The sequence below is a fragment of the Theileria equi genome, assembly GCF_000342415.1.
Source record: "Theileria equi strain WA chromosome 4 map unlocalized gcontig_1105316255033, whole genome shotgun sequence".
NCBI classification, from domain to species: domain Eukaryota; phylum Apicomplexa; class Aconoidasida; order Piroplasmida; family Theileriidae; genus Theileria; species Theileria equi.
This window is the reverse complement of record NW_004668228.1, coordinates 925,242-942,515: the sequence shown is the minus strand read 5'-3', so window position 1 is coordinate 942,515 and position 17,274 is coordinate 925,242. Positions and strand designations below refer to the sequence as shown.

Here is a 17,274-nt window from a genome sequence, read left to right as displayed (position 1 = left end):
ATGTGGATGTGGATGGGGATGTAGGGTAAAATACCACCAAAAGGAATAAACTTGGTCGAGGCGTACCGGCCGTTTTGAGACCTTTACTCATAGGTAAACCGCTTGCCGTTGAGCATTCAACCGATACCCTGCTTCCCACCCCTCTACTTGAGCCTCATTGAGTGATGTCGCAGTCTTCCTATTTCTACGCTCGTTATGCTCAATCCGTCTTCCTTCCATGTTTATGCTCATAGTGAGACACACTCAGATGTCAAGTTGTAGTCCTCACTGGTCACATGTGTGTGGTCCACGGGGTCCTCTTTATTCCTGATGTCGCTGGAGTTTGGACTGGCTGTCTCATCCTGGAGGTTATACTGATTCCATTCTTTCATCCTAGCGCCGGCAAATCGTCTCTCTGTATGTCTTGTTCCTGTTCATTCGGTTGTTTTCCCTTCCCTTACCAACTCTGCAAGTGCTGGAATAGCTGATCATTCTGGTTCCAGGAATGGTTCAAGAGGTTCTCCCTGGTATATTCAATCTCCCTTAATATTCATTCCTGTTATCTGGTATCTGTTCTCATGAGTTCTCCTGTTCTCTTTTAGAATAATCTGGCTCCTCTTTTAGAGATATCACGAGTTCATAGATGAGTGATGGACGTGCATTGTATTATAGACATCTAGCATTCATCATTATGCTTATGCATGTAGAGAGCCTACCATTAGTTAGACATGCACACTCTCATTGGATGTGAACAAGATATAAAATTATGGTACTGTATCGTTTAGAAGCATCCATGAGGATCTATTGTACAGGTTCCAAATTTTTACAATTGGAGTCACTTGATTTTAAATCTACTTTTTCTTCCAGCTGCCATCGACTTTATCAAAGAGAGTAAACGAAAATGAGTCTTTGTTCTTCATAATATGCAGCTTGACCTTTCCGGAAGCGCTCTTTGGGTAGTATTCACAGAGATAGCAAACTTGATTGTTACCAGCAGTCCATACTTCCTTCTCTCCATCCACAATCTTTTCTATAAGATGCCCAGGCTGTAAAGAGTAATAGAGGATGGTTATGCCATCGGTAACGGACTTTGTGAGCTTGAACCTTTCATCATCTTCCTCGAGAAAAGAGATGTCAAGGGTAAACTTAGTAGGTGCATTGGAGCCTAGTTTAAGGGCAGAAATTTTCTTTTTATAACTGCTTCTCGACTTTTTCCAACCCGGTTTACCACGGCATCCGGTTTTGTCCTTGTACTTGTAGTATTTCAAGCTTTTCCGTGCAGATGATTCCGCACCAATAACTACTATACGTGGTTCATTGTCCTTAAGGAATGCCATGCAGTAGAAACATTTATCTCCAAATTTACCTATCCAGACCTTCTTGTTTCGATTCACAATTTTATTAACTTTTTTAGACTTTAGGAGGTAAATCTTTGCAGGAAGTCCATCAACATTTGTCTTGAGAGCTCTGCATAGTGATTCATCAGGATCAGAAAGATCTAGAGTAATGGGATTAGTAGGACTCCCTCCACAACAAGTTGTGAGATAACCTACAGAATGGCATAACCTTACCAGACATACTGTCAATAGCGCTGCCAGCACCCTCATTCTAGTATACCACCTCTCAACTGGTGTGACCAGAATGATCAGTATGGATGAATGAATGCTTACTAGGGAGGAAAAGTTCAAAGAAGAATCCATCATACTCAATATGGTACATTCTTATCTAAAACTCCATCCATGATAGTACTCCATTAGACCAACTACTCAGTACCCAAGTTAGTATCTAGAGTACCTCCTAGACTCCTAAATCTGTCTAACCCAAGGGTCTGTCCTATACTTCGATTATAACTTATATCCTGCAAAACAAGCCAAGGCAGATGTTAACCAACAATGGATGATAGGATATACATAGTGATCTTTATAGAGACTCATTAGATCTGCCGAACCCATGGTTCTCCAGCAAAGCGTTTGTAGATCCAGTAAGCAAACCCAGTAATGGACCCTGAGGCACCAAGAACAGAAGAGGTGATAATAGAGATATTCTTTATATCAGAGTTTCCAGGACCACCATCAGTATCTGCGGTTCGAGAAACAGCATTAGGTTGCAGAGATCCAAGAGGAGATTGAGTAGCAGCAGAGGTAGCAGTAAGAGTAGGTTCCGGAGTACCATCAGGGTCTTGCTCTTCAGATGATTCTTCCATTGGAGACTCTGGTACCTGAGCTCCCTCTTCTTCTTCTTCTTCCTCCTCAACATCCTCAGCTTCATCAAGGCCTTCTCTTTCTAGTTCTTCATAAGGCTCTCCTTCAGAACGTGTTACTGCACCAGTAGATCCCTGAATTCTTGGGCATAATCCTAGAGTATTTGTGACACTATTAAGAGTTTCCTCAATAGCTGCTGTATCAACTCGGATTTTATCGCTAACATCAGTCCATTTCCCTTCTTTATTTTCATTCTTAAGCCAGATACTTTGTCCATTAATTTCATCATCTGTAACTCCATGGTGTATATATATCATAAGTGGTGTCGTTTGATCACAGGTAGAGAAGTAAACAGTGACAGTTTTGACGTTTTCAAGAGGATATGGAAGATTAGTATTTTGTACATTATCCTTGTTTGTTAGAGCCGTTATGGTAAAGTTTTCGCCTTTAATATCCGAAGTGTGTTCATATCCGATATATTTAGGGAACATACTGGTCTCTTGTTCAACCTTTATTCTCTTGTAAGTGCATTTTCTATGACAATACAGCTTCCTATTATCCTTGATAAATACATCTATCTTAACTGTATGATGGAGTCTACAGCTGACCTCATCCAGTTTCTTAGTGACTGCCTCGGTATAATTACCTTGTAGAGGAGAACCTGTATAAAATTTCATAGCATCCTCATCTTTAACATTCATCCAGTGAAGACTCTCCTTGTCAAGATTCTCAAACCAGGTAGATGGCTTTCCGTTAGTAGGTTTAAACTCAAGTAGTAGAGGTACCTTGTCACTATCCTTACCATTCTTCCACCTGTATATCCTCAGCTCAGAAACTTTATCTTTAGGAGGAATAATGTTAGTATCCTCTCCTCCAAATGTTACTCTGGATATTTGAGCACTATCGTTAACTTGGTATCCTTCTACTTCGTAATTCTTTCTGGCCTCTTGGGGAAGTTCAGGTGGAGGTTTTGATGAGGATATATATGACTTTTTCTTCAGATATGGAATGGTACCAGTATTTTCAATTTTACTACAAAATTGTTCGAAATGGACAGGATCCTTTAGTTCTATGGGTAGAGCCATATTTCTATAACCATTTTGATCATCAAGCATATCAGTCAGACTAGTAGATTTTAGACCAAAATACTCCCGTTGCAGCCATTTACCCTGATCTGCCCTTCCGGTGGTTGAACTATAGGAATAGTACTTTGTCTCATTCACACTTCTAGTATTCGTAGCGATCCCCAGAAGAATTGGTAGATTAGGATTGGAAGTTCCGAAGTATACCTCTACATGTTTGACATTATTTATAGATTGTTCGGATCTTCTAGTTGACGGTATGGTACCTCCCCTGCCTAAATTTCTACTTAGCATAAAATATCCTGTTACTGTGCTTGCAGTGTGAATAACTCGGAAGAAACCCTTTGGTAGACCAACATGATCCTTAGCAACCAGAATGGGAGTGTTGCCAGAACCGTAATCGTAATAAATAGTAGTAAGTTTATCATTCGGTGGTTGTGTTGTTATAACTAATTTAAGTCCATCTGGTGGAAGGGATTTGGGAAGAGGGCATGGTATTATTCCAAGAGTACTCTGAGCACTTTTGAAAATACCTTCAAGTTTACCATCAACATTATCACAATTCTCCCATGTATTAGTTTGTATTCTCCTGTACCACTTCTTATTAAACCCAGTTTCTATGCAAAGTAAAAATGACCTTGCAGAATCACAGGATGAAGCATATCCGGTAACTTTCTTAACATCTTTAAAGAATGAAGGGGATCCCGAAAAAATCTGTTTATGACCTTCAAGGTAAAATTCTGATACATGGAATGGATCACTTCCAGATTCTATACGTGGTGTATATTCATAGATAGAGAGGGAAAGATGCCTATGAGAACTGCCATCTACATAAGTCCTTAGTCTATTCTTGTGTCGAAAATCTGGGGAATTATGACAATTTGGAGCCAATCCCAATTTTATCCTTACGGTCCCATTAAATATGCAACTGAGGAAATCCAGTTTTTCCTTAAGATTTCCGGGAGAAGATAGATTTATAGCTTCTTGTTCTCCCAATTTCCTCCATTTATCATGTTTTCCAGCAGATTCTCCTAGATTCTCATACCAGATAGATTTTCCTTCATTAGTAGGCTTAAGTTCCATTAAAAGTGGATTGTCAAGTTTTTTATCACCCTCCCAGTAATAAACAGAGACATTTGCATACTCACTTTTAGTAACCGAGATGATCTTCCATGTTTTACCATCTTTGTATTTACTTAGTTCATTCCCATAAGTGATTGGATAGGTTATTTTACCATCACCATCGTCATCTGATGGAGTATGACAAAATTTTTTGTAGCAATCAACAGGTCGTTCCGGTTTATCGTTCAACCGTATCTTGGCCTTTTTACAAACAGAACATGTGATAAAAGTCTCCTGATTATTTTTTACATCAATTTTATGAAGTCTATGGAGTCTACACGTCTGGCTCTTTAGCCTGCTAGTCAGTTCAGGGGTTGTTGTGTTACCTGAAGGAATTCTATCTAAACCCCTCAAAGATACATGTTTCCATTTTGTATGGTCTCCACCTGTGTTGAGGTACAAGTGATATGCTTCTCCTCCATTAACCCTGAGGACAAGGGGTGTATGTATATTTTCTTCATCGTTCTCACCTTCTCTATAGTAGTAAGTTGTCACTTCTTTGAGATCAGGGTACCTTCTGGTAAATGAGATTAGTGTATCACCTTTTTTCCCATCTTCTATCTGAAGAGACTTTCTACCATACGTGAGTTTGTCAATTTTATTTTCAAAGGAGCGATGAGTAACATATCCGTACTCGGTAGCCTCAAGATCTCCCCTCTTAGCCTGTATACGTCCATCATCATGACATGGACCTGCATCACTGTTACTATTTATAGGGCATATATTTTTTATATCTATGCCTTTGGAAGACATTCATTCTTCAACTCATATCTACATTCTTTTAAAACTCTGAGATCCATTATCCCTCTCTAGATACTCCCTAGACAACCATACATTCATCCTCTCTCAAAACTATCTCACCGTCAGAGAGACCATCCACAGAACAAGATGAACAACTATCAAAGCAGTCTTCAGTAGTACAATCAACACTCACGTCTATCCAACCATCAACTTCCACCGAGTCCCTTAATTCCTAGTAGTTATGGCACATATGGCCAAACAGTTCTGCATGCATAGGTAGACACGTACAAGGTATTAGCTGAATGCCACAAGCACAATCCTTCACATAGCTAAAGATAGAACATCTTGTAAGCTTCCATGCCTCAGGCCAAGCTCATTTCCTCTTGTTTAAAATGCATGTTAACTATCTAGTATGTATTCGAGGTACGAGTCAAACATACCTCCAAATGCATGTAATATTTGAACAAGACAATTACTAAAATAAAGCGTATGCTTGGATGCTTAGGTTCAGAATATGTGCCTCTAATGCAAATCTTGGAGGAAGCGATGAATATTCGACAACAGTTACATGTGGATGGGCTTACTGTGTACCGCAAGACAAGCTTCCTTGACAGCTTCAGATAGTGAAGGATGTGCGAAACATGTTCTTGTAACGTCAACTGTGGAAGCTCCGTATGTTACTGCAATGGTGAGCTGGGCAATAAGTTCGCTTGCATCTGGACCTACGATCCATGCCCCCAAAATTTTATTTTCCTTATCTGCAAGAATCTTGACAAAACCATCAGATTCGCCATAAATCTTTGCCCTGGAGTTTCCCATGTAAGAGAAGACACCTTTCTTGAATTCCTTTCCTTCCTTGACAAGGCTTTGCTCAGTTGCACCAACACCAGCGATTTCTGGATGGGTGTAGATTACGGATGGGATCAAGTTATGGTCTACATGCACTAAATCCTGGTTCACAATGTACCCCAATGCAGCCATTCCATCTTCCTCAGCCTTGTGTGCCAACATTGGCCCAGTTATGACATCACCAATGGCTCTAACACTGGAAACCGGTGCGCCACTCTTGTCTGATACCCTAAACTGGTCATCTACTGGGATTCTACCCTGTTTGGTTTCAACATTTAGGGCCTCAAGTCCGAGTCCCTCAGTATATGGACGCCTTCCCATGGCGATGAGAACCTTTTCTGCGGTGAATGACACTGGTTTACCGGCAGATTCTGCATGTATGGTGATCTTGTCCCCCTTGATCTCTCCCTTTAAGACCTTGGTGTTGACGTGGATCTTTAGTCCCTGCTTTTCCAAAATCCTCTTGATGTTCTTTGAGACATCCACATCCTGTATTTGAGATGCCAATTATGCACAAAAGACTAACCATGACAGAGCAAACATCTGGTGCGAATTCCAAAATGTCAACTTTGGCACCCAAGCGGCTCCAGACACTCGCAAGCTCTAGACCAATAGCACCGCCTCCAATGACAACCATCTCCTTGGGAACCTTATCTAGGCAAAGGGCCTCTGTAGAGGACAAGACAAACTTTCCATCGACCTTGAGGGACTCGTGTGGAAATGGAGTGACCTCGGAACCGGTTGCAATGATGATATTTTCAGTTTCTACAATTTTGTCCTCGACCGCGACTTTGTTCGCATCCACAATTTTCCCGTGACCTTGGATAAAGTCTACCTTGTTCTTTCTAAATAAGCCTTGAATGCCCATATTTAGCGTCCTCAGTATCGAATCCTTGTCATCCATCATCTTCTTCACATCGACTGAAACTGAAGAAGCCACAATTCCGGGAATTCCCTTTTTTAGTTTCTACATTTTCCATGTAACTTTTGCATGTATGAGAATAGACATTTTCGTGAAGACGACAAACCTCAAAGTTGTGTGAAGTATTTAAAAGGGCCTTTGATGGAATGCATCCACAGTTTAGACAAGTTCCTCCTAGCGTTTTACGCTTTTCAACACAAGCTACCCTGAGCCCTAATTGGGCCGCCTTGATGGCGGTGGTATAACCACCTGGACCTCCCCCAATCACCACGAGATCATACCTATAGAATGGTTGTAAATGTATGTGGCTATAATGTGGGTGCCAGCCAAAGGGATCCTTGTTGCATAATTCGTTGGTAGAAGATGAGTGGAGAGCCATGTAGCCTTAATTTGCGACTGAAGGTAGTTTGTCCAAAACCCAGAGTCTGTATGCATGTATACTATACCAACAAGAGAGTAGTCCAGAGGGGAGAGTCTCTACCACCTACCAAGGGTAGGTTTGAGAGTATCCTAAAAGAGTGTTCTATATGCGGGTGATTAGACATGACATTATACTTCTTAATACAACAGGTCCTTTCCAGAACCCAAAGCCAATAGCACTTCCTCCACCGACGGTACTTCCAGCACCAATTCCTGCTTTAGCTCCTTCAGAAAGTCCAGCTGGATCAGGAAAATGTATCTTCTTTAGTCTCTCAAGTTCTTTCTTAAGATCTTCGCTCTCTAATCTAGTAGTTTCTCCATCAGATCGGGTAAGTTCTGTCCAATTAGTTCCATCCTTCTGAACTCTGTGAAAGTATGAATACTTGGAGCTACCACTAGCAACAAGTTCAACCAAGAGAGGTATGTTACTAGAACTTTTCCCAGAAAAGAAGCCAGAAATGCTAAGTAGTTTATCAGGATAGTCTATGCCTTTCAGTTGAGTAGTTCCATGATAAACTCTCTTAATTGTGAAGGGTTTATTCTCCGGCCCGGTATGTTTAAACTTCCAGAAATCTGAGCCAGCGGGATTATCGGTGCTTTCAACTTTAAAATATAGAATGTTGCCGGTTGGATTGTAAGATTCAATGGCATACTGAGAAATATCTATTGCAACTTTTGGGGTGGATAGAGTTTCAAGGAGAGGCTTAATAGAAGGATCATTTTCCTTTGTAGGAGCATCGCCGTAAAGACTTTGCCAGGTAGTGTCTCCACGTTGTCTCTTTAGCCAATAGTTGTCTTCATCGTAAAGATAAACTAATAGAGGATTTCCATCTGAGATGGTATGGTGATAGGAACTAAGGCTGTAAACTTTGGTTTCCTTTTGAGGTAGAAATTTGGAATCTATGGAATGATTATCATCAAACTTTATCTCCTTTACAGTAAAACTAAAAAATGTATAGCAATGCTTAATCCTAGTATACCCATGGTCTGTAAACCTCTTGTAGTAAACAGTCTTACTCTCTGAATCATAGCTTCCAACTGATTTTTCATCAACTGAAAACTGTCCAGTGAGGTTAATTATGAGATCCTTTGAGATGTCTGTAAGCTTATTCTTAAGGTCAGACTCTAACTGGTTAATTTCGAGCCTTTTCTGTTCCGAAATATTTTTAAGCACTTTCCCGAGCTCCTCATCTGTATCTTCTATAGAACCAACAATTCTACGAATGTCCCAATCTGTGTCATTACCATTTTTTGATAAGAGGTACTTATTAGGGATATATTGAGATTGACTGACATCTTCTAGCTGCTTTATATTCAACAAAACCAATAGGGGATTACCATAGTTCCCATCAGAAGTACTATAGTATACATTAAACTCTCTGACAGGAACGTTTGGAACAGTGTCTCCGAGGTCCATGTAAGAGTTACCGGACAGCTTAATTTGTCTCGCAAAGAATGGTTCTGTTCCTATACTATGTTGAACCTTGTTGTATCCTGTGATCTTGGTGTCAGATTTTTTGGGCGATATTACTACATCCGTAAGTTCTGACTTGTAACTACTTGTTTCAGGTTTTTTGGTAATATCAAAAGCAATATCAGTTCCTCTCAAAAGTTTTTTCTTTATACTGCTACTAAGACTATAATAGTAAAGCCTGGTATTTTTCTCTATATTTTCTAGGATACTCTTAATATCACTGTTTTCAGTAAGTGCACCACTATTGATAGTTATAAATTCCTCAAACCAGGAGTCCTTGATGATGTCTTTACTAATGTCATAATTTGTGTAATATATGTGTTTTGCAGTTGTGTCTGCGTGTATAATAAAGAGTTTTTGGTTCCCAGTGTCAAAATATGTAGTAACTGCTGTGGCCGTTATAGCAGAAGTTATGACTATATTGGATAGATCCTTTTCATTATAATTGAACCCAGACAATTCAAATGCACCACTAACAGACCTTTTGTAGATATACTTAGCATACCCAGAGAAAGAACCGGATTCAAAAGCTTTTATGTTTCCATCTTGAATTCCATTCCTTTTGGTTGGTCCAATGTCCAGTCTTATTCCACGAGACATCCTTCATTTTTATTCGGCAGTGTTTCCCAATAGTCCCTCCATAGTCTCCTCAGTATTCCTCCATAGTAGTAATCCATTAATGTCTCAACTGGTGTGAGAGAATGGTCAGTGTACAAGGATGAATGCCAAATGAGTAGTCTACAAAGATGAATGATGACTAGGAAGAGATTCTCCACAGACAGGATACGAGTCTATCCATAGTCCACATGATACTCCTTGGGAGAACATTCTGTAATGCTACATCACATCCATAGCCATATCTGTATTCAGGTACTATACATCCTTTCCATCAGAGAGAGTAAAGTCCACTAGCAGTAGCTGCTCTTTACTCTCCCTCTCTAAAGTCTTGTGACACACTTCCCCTGGCCTTTTGCGCGTAGCCTAGGCCTGCAGAGTTCCCGGAGATTCTCGCGTTTCCAGCGTCCATTTCAGTCGCAAAAGAGAGGCGAAAAGCTCACTTGTCCACCAAGGAATTTTCATCGTTCCCATCCTTGGCGTTGTCCACTCAAACTTACCTACTGGTGGCGCTAGAGAAGCATCTCTTGCCGTTATCAAGGGCCTTTTTTAAAACATTAAACGCGCAGCCTTTGCCGTTCATGGTGTAAATTGAAAATGAAAACCACGGCGCACTACAGCGCGAGTCCAGGGGTTTGGCAGTGCGTAAATGTTTGGCGTGTTGCCTCTTTTCATCAATGTGACGATTCTCTTGGCTCAAGTCACGACCACCTGGGCAAATGGGACGGACGCCTTTGTGATAAACGCAAACTATCGCCACAAACTCGCAGTACCGGAGACCTTTGGGTAAGTTGGACGTTTGCTACCTTTTACTCACTCTTCGTCCTTCTGCACTTGTATGCGGAACCACTTACGACGTTTCAGGACTGCTCTGTGTGCCCACAAGGCCGGAACCGGAAACACGAGGAATGGACGCGACGGGAATCCAAAGTTTCTCGGAGTCAAAAAGTCACACAACAGCTTTGTATACACCGGGAATATACTGGTAAGACAACGAGGTGCCAAGTTTAAACCCGGAATAGGTGAGTAAAATGCAAACTACAGAGTAGTGAGCATAGTGAAATGTCCCGAAGGATGAGGGACTAGAGCGACCAACGGGAGCTCTTCTGTCTAGTAGGATTAAGGTCATCACTGGAGTGAAACGGAAGGAAGAATGACCTACCGACGTCTAAGACTAGGGAGTAGATCACTATGGAATGAGTGGAAGAGTGATAAAGACTCTATGAGCGAAGTGAGTAGAGGAGAAGTGGCGAGTATACGGAGTATAAGAGTCTCTCCATTAGTGTCTTTCTTAGACTTATTAGGAGTATTTTTAGACTCTCATTCTACTAGTGGAGCTAGGAGGACGACTGAAGGAAGGATAGTCATGATGATTTGCCATGAGAAATTATCAGCAGATGGAAGAGTGATGGAGACTCTATGAGCGAAGTGAATAGAGGAGTCTTGCGAGTATACAGAGTACAGGAGCCTGTGTATTCATTGGTAGATGAAGAAATGGACTCTGTGGAAGTTGGTGATTTAATAGACGTGAGTGTTGATTGTACTACTGAGGACTGTGTTGATAGCTGCTCATCTTGTCATTCTGTGAATACCCTCTGACGGTGAGCTAGTTGTGAGAGGGAGGATGAATGTATGGTTGTCTAGGGAGTAAAGTAGTAGTCTGCTCCCTTTGGTCGCATTGAGATACTCATGGATCTCCGAGTTTTAAAGGATGGTGACTGTGGAGGAACATCCAAAGGAAACTAGACTAATGAGAAGAGACTGTAATATCCATGTCTAAGGACTTTCTCTTATAACTCCAGTGGTTATGGCAGAAGATAAAGGAGTAACCATTAAGCTCTCAGAAAAACCAGCTAATCAAGAAACTACTCAGGAATATACAGATTCCGGAAGTGGTAGGACCATTAAAGTCACAGAATCTTCCCATCCTGGTCTTCCTTCTGGATCTAACTTTACCAGATATATTCATAAGGTTTCTAATGGAGAACAGCCATTCAAACTAAAGGAAATACTAGATGATAATAATACCCCTATAGATATAGCTCAGGAATACAATAAAGATGTAACATCGGTTGAAGCCTATTATTGGGGACATGAGAATGGTAAGGGCCCACCTAATAAGGTTCTATTGATAGGGGTTACTACCCAAGGGAATGCTACACCTACCTATTATGGCAATAGAAAGAAGGATGGTGGTATTAATAACTGGAATTCTGCTGGAGCTCCTCTTCCTCGCCCTGCTAGTCGTTGTTCTGTTACTGATGAGTTTCTTGAACAAACACTAGATGACCTTACCTGTGAACATAACAATGCAGTTACTATAGATCTTACCAAGACTCATTCTAGGAATCATTCTAGAACTGACGGAGAAACCTACTGTTGCGGTTACCATAATAGTAAGAATGAGGCTAAGGTTACCGGGAGAGTCACTGTTAAAGAAACACAAGTTACAGACCCAACCAGTTCAAATCCTGTTAAAGTATACAAACATGAGATTTATGATAGAAGTAGTAGACTTACAAAGATTAAGTACTACGATAACGGCGATCATAGTAAAAGGAAACGCATAACTCTAGATGGACAACCATTTCCCATGACTGGCCCAGTTGAGATCTCTGCATTATATTCCGATGACAAACAGGATCCAGTTCTCATACACGTAAAATGTGGAGGTATATCTACTGGATGGTACCATAAGTCTACTGGTAGTGGTGACAATGAACAGTGGACAAAAGTAGATCATGTTGAAAAACTATTGAAAGTTGGTGTTGCTGCTAGTGGAGCTGCTGTTTCTGTACTGGCTGGATCAGGTCTACTTGGATTGACTGCTATAGATGCGGTTCTTAAATGGGCTAAAAATACTCCTCTACCTCCTGAAACTCCTGCTGAACCTACTTCTACTCAAGGATCTGCTACTCCTGCTAAAGAATCTTCTGCTGATAAACTTGTTGTTGAAACCGGTCTTGCTACTATATCTCTCGGGACTATCTTCGGATCATCCTCAGGTACTCTTGCCGGAACTGGTGGTCTTACTGGACTTGGTTGGTGGATGTTTAAACGTTATAAAGGAGACCCTTGGGTTAGACAGATTTGAGACTCCATGGAAGTACTACGGATGACAATGATGCCCATCAAGTTACTATTAACCTAAAGCTTCTCAATAGTGTGACTCTTCAGGGATATTCTTTCTACTCGCCATTATGCCTCCAAAGGCTCATATACACAACTGGATCCACACTCCATCTAACTACAAAGCTCCACATTTATACACAAAACATATAGGTGCAAAAATGGGCCGAGATCACACTATATATGCGTCTAGATGTGGGAAATTGCAAATTTTGAAGCACAAGGTTTCTGTTTTGGATTTGGTGGCTGAAGAAAATCTTCTCAATAAAGATAACGACTATTATGAACATCCCACAATTGTTACACTCTCAAGGTTGTGGACAGAAAAGGTTTAAACTTGAACATGAATATCCAACAAGGTAAGTATTTTCAGTTTATCTACAATTATACAGGTGTAATTTTAAGTTATTCATTTTAAAGATGTTAATCACAGAACATCATAAGACTTAAATTGGTATTCTCCTGCGTATATATGCGCACTTATCTTTAACCATCTATATGCAGAGGATATGGTACATGTATAATAACTGGCTAATGGAATGATTTTTACAGGTATACATCCAATATTAATTACTAAGGGTTGAGGATGATGTTATTAAAATACTCTGAAGAATCCTCAAAACTAAAGCTCACATTACGCCAGTACCGTATCGGCCTTGTCATATTCACAATACTCTGGATTTAGGCTTCTTCCTCTATACGTTACCATCTCTTCCTCCTCTACCCCCATGGATTTCTCCGTAGTTAGTGGCTCCCAGAAGAGCCTATTGGAACTATATAATAACATTATTTTTTGGCATCCATAGCAGAAAGTATGGGAAACTAAGGCATGAAAGAAGGATGAATAATGCATGTGAAAGAAGAAATGTTGAGTCATCTAGGGTATGAATGAAATTCCTTCTCACATATTCTTTAATACTTGCAACACATAAGGATGAGGATTGCTCACATGCTATTGGCAATATTTGTAATAAGATGGGCAAGGTGTGGAGATAGTTGTGGCAAGGGAACATTAAAGGGTGCAGAACAACAGAATTCTTCTAAGTCTGCCACTTCCTTCTCCTTTAATGTAGCTAACCCTAATAGGGTAAGAACGGAGCTTACGTGTGAAATGTACCTTGGAATCGAACACAGACAATATGTTCCAAGGGATGGACATGATATAGGCTCAGTCAGACAATAGTTTCGAAATATGGAAAGCAGGAGAACGTGATATTTGTTCTGCTGTTAACCTATATTCAAAAGGCAATGAAAGGTTTGTAGTTTTGTGGATTCTTAATGGAGGGCTCACAAACTTGTATTTTGAAAAGACAGGCGAGAAGTGGAATAAGATTGACCTGATGAAATTTACCGGAAAACTCAATGGAGTATGTTATAGAGATGGTGGATCCCAATCTACCCTGAATGTCCCTACTCCTGAATCACTTTCCTCTCATAATACTGAAGAGCATAAAGATACCTCTGAATCTCTCCAGCAACCACAGACTTCTTCGCAGGGTCAAGTGAAGACAGGTGGAAAAACTCCTCAGAAAGCTTCTTCACAGAAAGTAGATACTAAATCAGCTAGACAGGATAATGGTAGTACTTCTACTGAAGAATCCACCGCTCCTTTTCAATCCGCGGGACATCCTACTGGACAATCTGGAAAGAAGAAAGGTTCTCAGTAGCGACTCATGTATACTCCCTTTGACATAATGCAGTACCATAATTCGGGGTCTTGTTCACACTCCACTAGAATGTGCATGCTTAATTAATGATAGTCTCCTTACATTTATAGGCATGAATGATTAGTATCTTTCCAATGCATCCTCCTTATTCCAGGAACATTTTTAGGAACAAGCATGTACCATAAACTAAGCATAATACAAAGTACGAGAATGATAAATTAAAACTGCAGGGGCGTGAAAATACTGCATTTATAGTGGCGTATAGTTGAAAAATGTTTGCCACAACTATATATCGTGAACTATCTTCATTACTTTAGGATCTTTTGCCTTGGTAGGTTTGCTACTATTATCCATTTCATCTTCATAGACAATAAAGAGATGCCCCTTTTTACCGATAACTTCGGATCTTAAATCTGTACTGAATGCACATTTTAGCCTTCCAAAAGCTACTTTTGTTGCATTCCAGGTCCAGAACCAGAATGCCTTTTTTGTGGTAAAGTGTTTAGTAGGCCAGTTGCTTGGGTCCTTGGAATATTGAGAGTATATTTTAACATAACCATCGCCTAACGAGGCAGACGATATTTGCATAGCCACAAGGATAAAGAGCCTCATGGTATTCACCTTTGATATGGCATTGCCACCCTGTTTGGCGGATCCATTAGTTCCTATTCCGTATGTAAGTTCAACGCAAGAATTGTAAAGTACTGTGAGGAATCCAAGAGTCCAGGCGCTATCCCTTATCATTCTCGATATGCTACTCATTGGGTAATGCATTGCATGCAGAAATAGGATTCCACAAAACATTTGTATTCCGAAAAATCCCCAGGCTCCATGCCACAACCAGGCCTGATTCCCACCATTCCATGGTCTATTTGGACCTTTATTGCTTGATGCTAGGCCAAGGATAGTAAACGATGCTATAGAGCTAATGAACATGTTAGCCATGACAATCTTGGAACCCTTGTCAATGCCAACGAGTTTATAAGGCGATATACCCGGATAAAAGACATTTTGCGTACCATACCCTAAAATGGACATTAGAAAGGGGGATGTGGCCTTTATAAGTGTCTCTCCAAAATCTTTCCATCCAGCGTCTTTAGGACCAGTCTCAGGAGATTCTCCACCATTAGATACACCACCAGGTTGACTAGCACAATCGCCTCCAATCTCATAGGCGGGGATCCATAGGCATGCTGTTAAAACGCACAGGAATGTCGCAAATATAATTTGCCATTGTACCAGCCAAAAGTGAGCATTTGAGAGTCCGAAGACTTCCCAGATAAAGAGGAATGAGAGCTGGTAAAAGAACATTAAAATCCTGGACATTGGAAGACCCACGAGAAGATACCGGATATTACCTGCAACAATTCTTACAGCCATAATGTAGGATGAACCAACAAAGAATGCGGAGATGGCAATGATCCAGTAGAAGAGAGTGAGATGTCCCTGTTCTCCGCCAGTGTGGTAAGTGCAGAGCAGGAGGATATGGCAGCCAAAAAACATTGAGAATAGGCAGCGGTGAATGAGATCAGAACGCTTACTAGATGCCAGATCACAGATTGTGCTAAGCAAAACTCCACAGAAGGTGGAAATTCTGTATGATATGACCATGCGGTTGACGTAGACACTCATGTGGCTAGGCGGTATCCTAAACCTCAAGAGCGTAAACTTGCTGGACGAAAAGGCCACATGGAAGATTTGAAAGAATGCAATCCCAGATATGAATGTTGCCGCTATTTGGAGCCCTTCCTTCTTCTTTTTCTCTTCATCCGTCACCATACTGCTCATTTTAATTCCTTGAGTTTGCTAGACAGATTCCTCCGTACTACTAAGATATCGAGACCATTCGTTTGCCATTGGCTAGACCAGGCCATACTCCTTTACCTACCATCTCAAAGTGTAGGGAAGTGAGCGAGTCCCTAATGTGAATAAAGCACTTGGACGTGAAAAGTAGACTGGCATCCTTATCTCTTCACCAAGACACAGGGAGTTTAGACCATGGTGAAAGAAAGTCTCTTCTTGCCAAAATGTACCCCGTTAGACAAGATGAATGATGGAGTCCTGAAGAAGAGATTCCAGACCCCATAGGTGTAGCCTCGAAATCATGGTCTAATAGGAATTATTGTACAGTTTATGGCCTATCATCATGGTTTCCGTGTGTTTTATCCGTAAACCCCTCTTATTCCTCCACAGGTGTGCTCATTTAGCCTCTCTATCTCCTCTAGAATGGGCATGTCTAACTCCTTCCATTATTCTCTACATTCATTCATACAAGCATCTACTGCCATTAATCTGCGTAAAGACCTCATGTACGGTAGGAAGCTTGCATCTTGACTGTCGGTTCTCCTGCAAAGAGCACATTCTCGTCTTTGTCTAGACCTGGAAATTTGAGAATAATGAGACGACATCATTCATGCATTGAATGCTGATATGTGGACCATAAAGAGTATCCATGGACAATTAATGCACTCATATTGGTGTGTAGACTTGCTTATATGGTACAGTAGTCTCCAGAGTAGCTCTGGTAAGCCCAGATTCCGTCTCTATACCTATTCCCTACCTTCCCCCTTTACGTGTCCATCCAACCTGAATGACATGGAAGAGGTTTAGTGAGTACCATTCTGCCCTGTTTACTCGACTAATTTTACCGTATAACCCATTTTTAGACCCATTTACTTTGCAGTAGAAGACAGTCTTGCGAGGCTTAAACTTGTCAACTGGGTGGTCTATCATCAGTTTCCATTCACAATTGGTGCATTGCTTTGTATTATAGCTATAGCTTGATCTATAGCAAGTACAGAGGATAGTGATACCAGAGCAGAGGTGATTGGATGTTCAAAAACGATGGCACATTCTGGACTTTCCGGAGCATTTTCAGTGGCATAGACGAAAATGGATGTAGCTTATACGGATCATTTGAGTGAATGCAGTGTTTACATTATGGTATAAGCGGTAGAAACCAGTTGTATAGGTAGCTGGTCTCAGGAGACTCCATCCGAGTATCCATGGTAACTCCAATGGACCACCTAAACTCCGGTTAATGCACTCTCCAGGGGCACATTTACCACAAAGT

The 17,274-nt window shown here is 40.9% G+C and overlaps 7 protein-coding genes across 7 annotated transcripts, besides 1 other annotated feature; 2 read left to right on the top strand and 5 right to left on the bottom strand.

The window, feature by feature from the left end:
• Window positions 1–830: 830 nt before the first annotated feature.
• On the bottom strand, window positions 831–1,586 carry BEWA_016080 (hypothetical protein; the record flags this gene model as incomplete). The annotated part of the gene is made up of 1 exon (XM_004832442.1): window positions 831–1,586. The coding sequence occupies one exon, from the start codon at window positions 1,584–1,586 to the stop codon at window positions 831–833; it is 756 nt and encodes a 251-aa protein (XP_004832499.1).
• Window positions 1,587–1,912: 326 nt separating this feature from the next.
• BEWA_016070 (hypothetical protein) lies at window positions 1,913–5,137 on the bottom strand (the record flags this gene model as incomplete). The annotated part of the gene is made up of 1 exon (XM_004832441.1): window positions 1,913–5,137. The coding sequence occupies one exon, from the start codon at window positions 5,135–5,137 to the stop codon at window positions 1,913–1,915; it is 3,225 nt and encodes a 1,074-aa protein (XP_004832498.1).
• Window positions 2,203–2,272: a sequence feature (GA-rich).
• Window positions 5,138–5,689: 552 nt separating the features above from the next.
• BEWA_016060 (dihydrolipoyl dehydrogenase family protein) lies at window positions 5,690–7,275 on the bottom strand (the record flags this gene model as incomplete). The annotated part of the gene is made up of 3 exons (XM_004832440.1): window positions 5,690–6,463; window positions 6,501–6,941; window positions 7,003–7,275. The coding sequence occupies 3 exons, from the start codon at window positions 7,273–7,275 to the stop codon at window positions 5,690–5,692; spliced, it is 1,488 nt and encodes a 495-aa protein (XP_004832497.1).
• A 144-nt stretch (window positions 7,276–7,419) lies between these two features.
• BEWA_016050 (predicted protein) lies at window positions 7,420–9,390 on the bottom strand (the record flags this gene model as incomplete). The annotated part of the gene is made up of 1 exon (XM_004832439.1): window positions 7,420–9,390. One exon carries the CDS (start codon window positions 9,388–9,390, stop codon window positions 7,420–7,422), a length of 1,971 nt encoding a protein of 656 aa, XP_004832496.1.
• A 664-nt stretch (window positions 9,391–10,054) lies between these two features.
• Window positions 10,055–12,869, top strand: BEWA_016040 (conserved hypothetical protein; the record flags this gene model as incomplete). The annotated part of the gene is made up of 4 exons (XM_004832438.1): window positions 10,055–10,191; window positions 10,270–10,427; window positions 11,208–12,410; window positions 12,688–12,869. The coding sequence occupies 4 exons, from the start codon at window positions 10,055–10,057 to the stop codon at window positions 12,867–12,869; spliced, it is 1,680 nt and encodes a 559-aa protein (XP_004832495.1).
• Window positions 12,870–13,483: 614 nt separating this feature from the next.
• On the top strand, window positions 13,484–14,201 carry BEWA_016030 (hypothetical protein; the record flags this gene model as incomplete). Its single annotated transcript, XM_004832437.1, has 2 exons — window positions 13,484–13,621; window positions 13,701–14,201. 2 exons carry the CDS (start codon window positions 13,484–13,486, stop codon window positions 14,199–14,201), a joined length of 639 nt encoding a protein of 212 aa, XP_004832494.1.
• A 285-nt stretch (window positions 14,202–14,486) lies between these two features.
• Window positions 14,487–15,989, bottom strand: BEWA_016020 (conserved hypothetical protein; the record flags this gene model as incomplete). The annotated part of the gene is made up of 1 exon (XM_004832436.1): window positions 14,487–15,989. One exon carries the CDS (start codon window positions 15,987–15,989, stop codon window positions 14,487–14,489), a length of 1,503 nt encoding a protein of 500 aa, XP_004832493.1.
• Window positions 15,990–17,274: the final 1,285 nt, after the last annotated feature.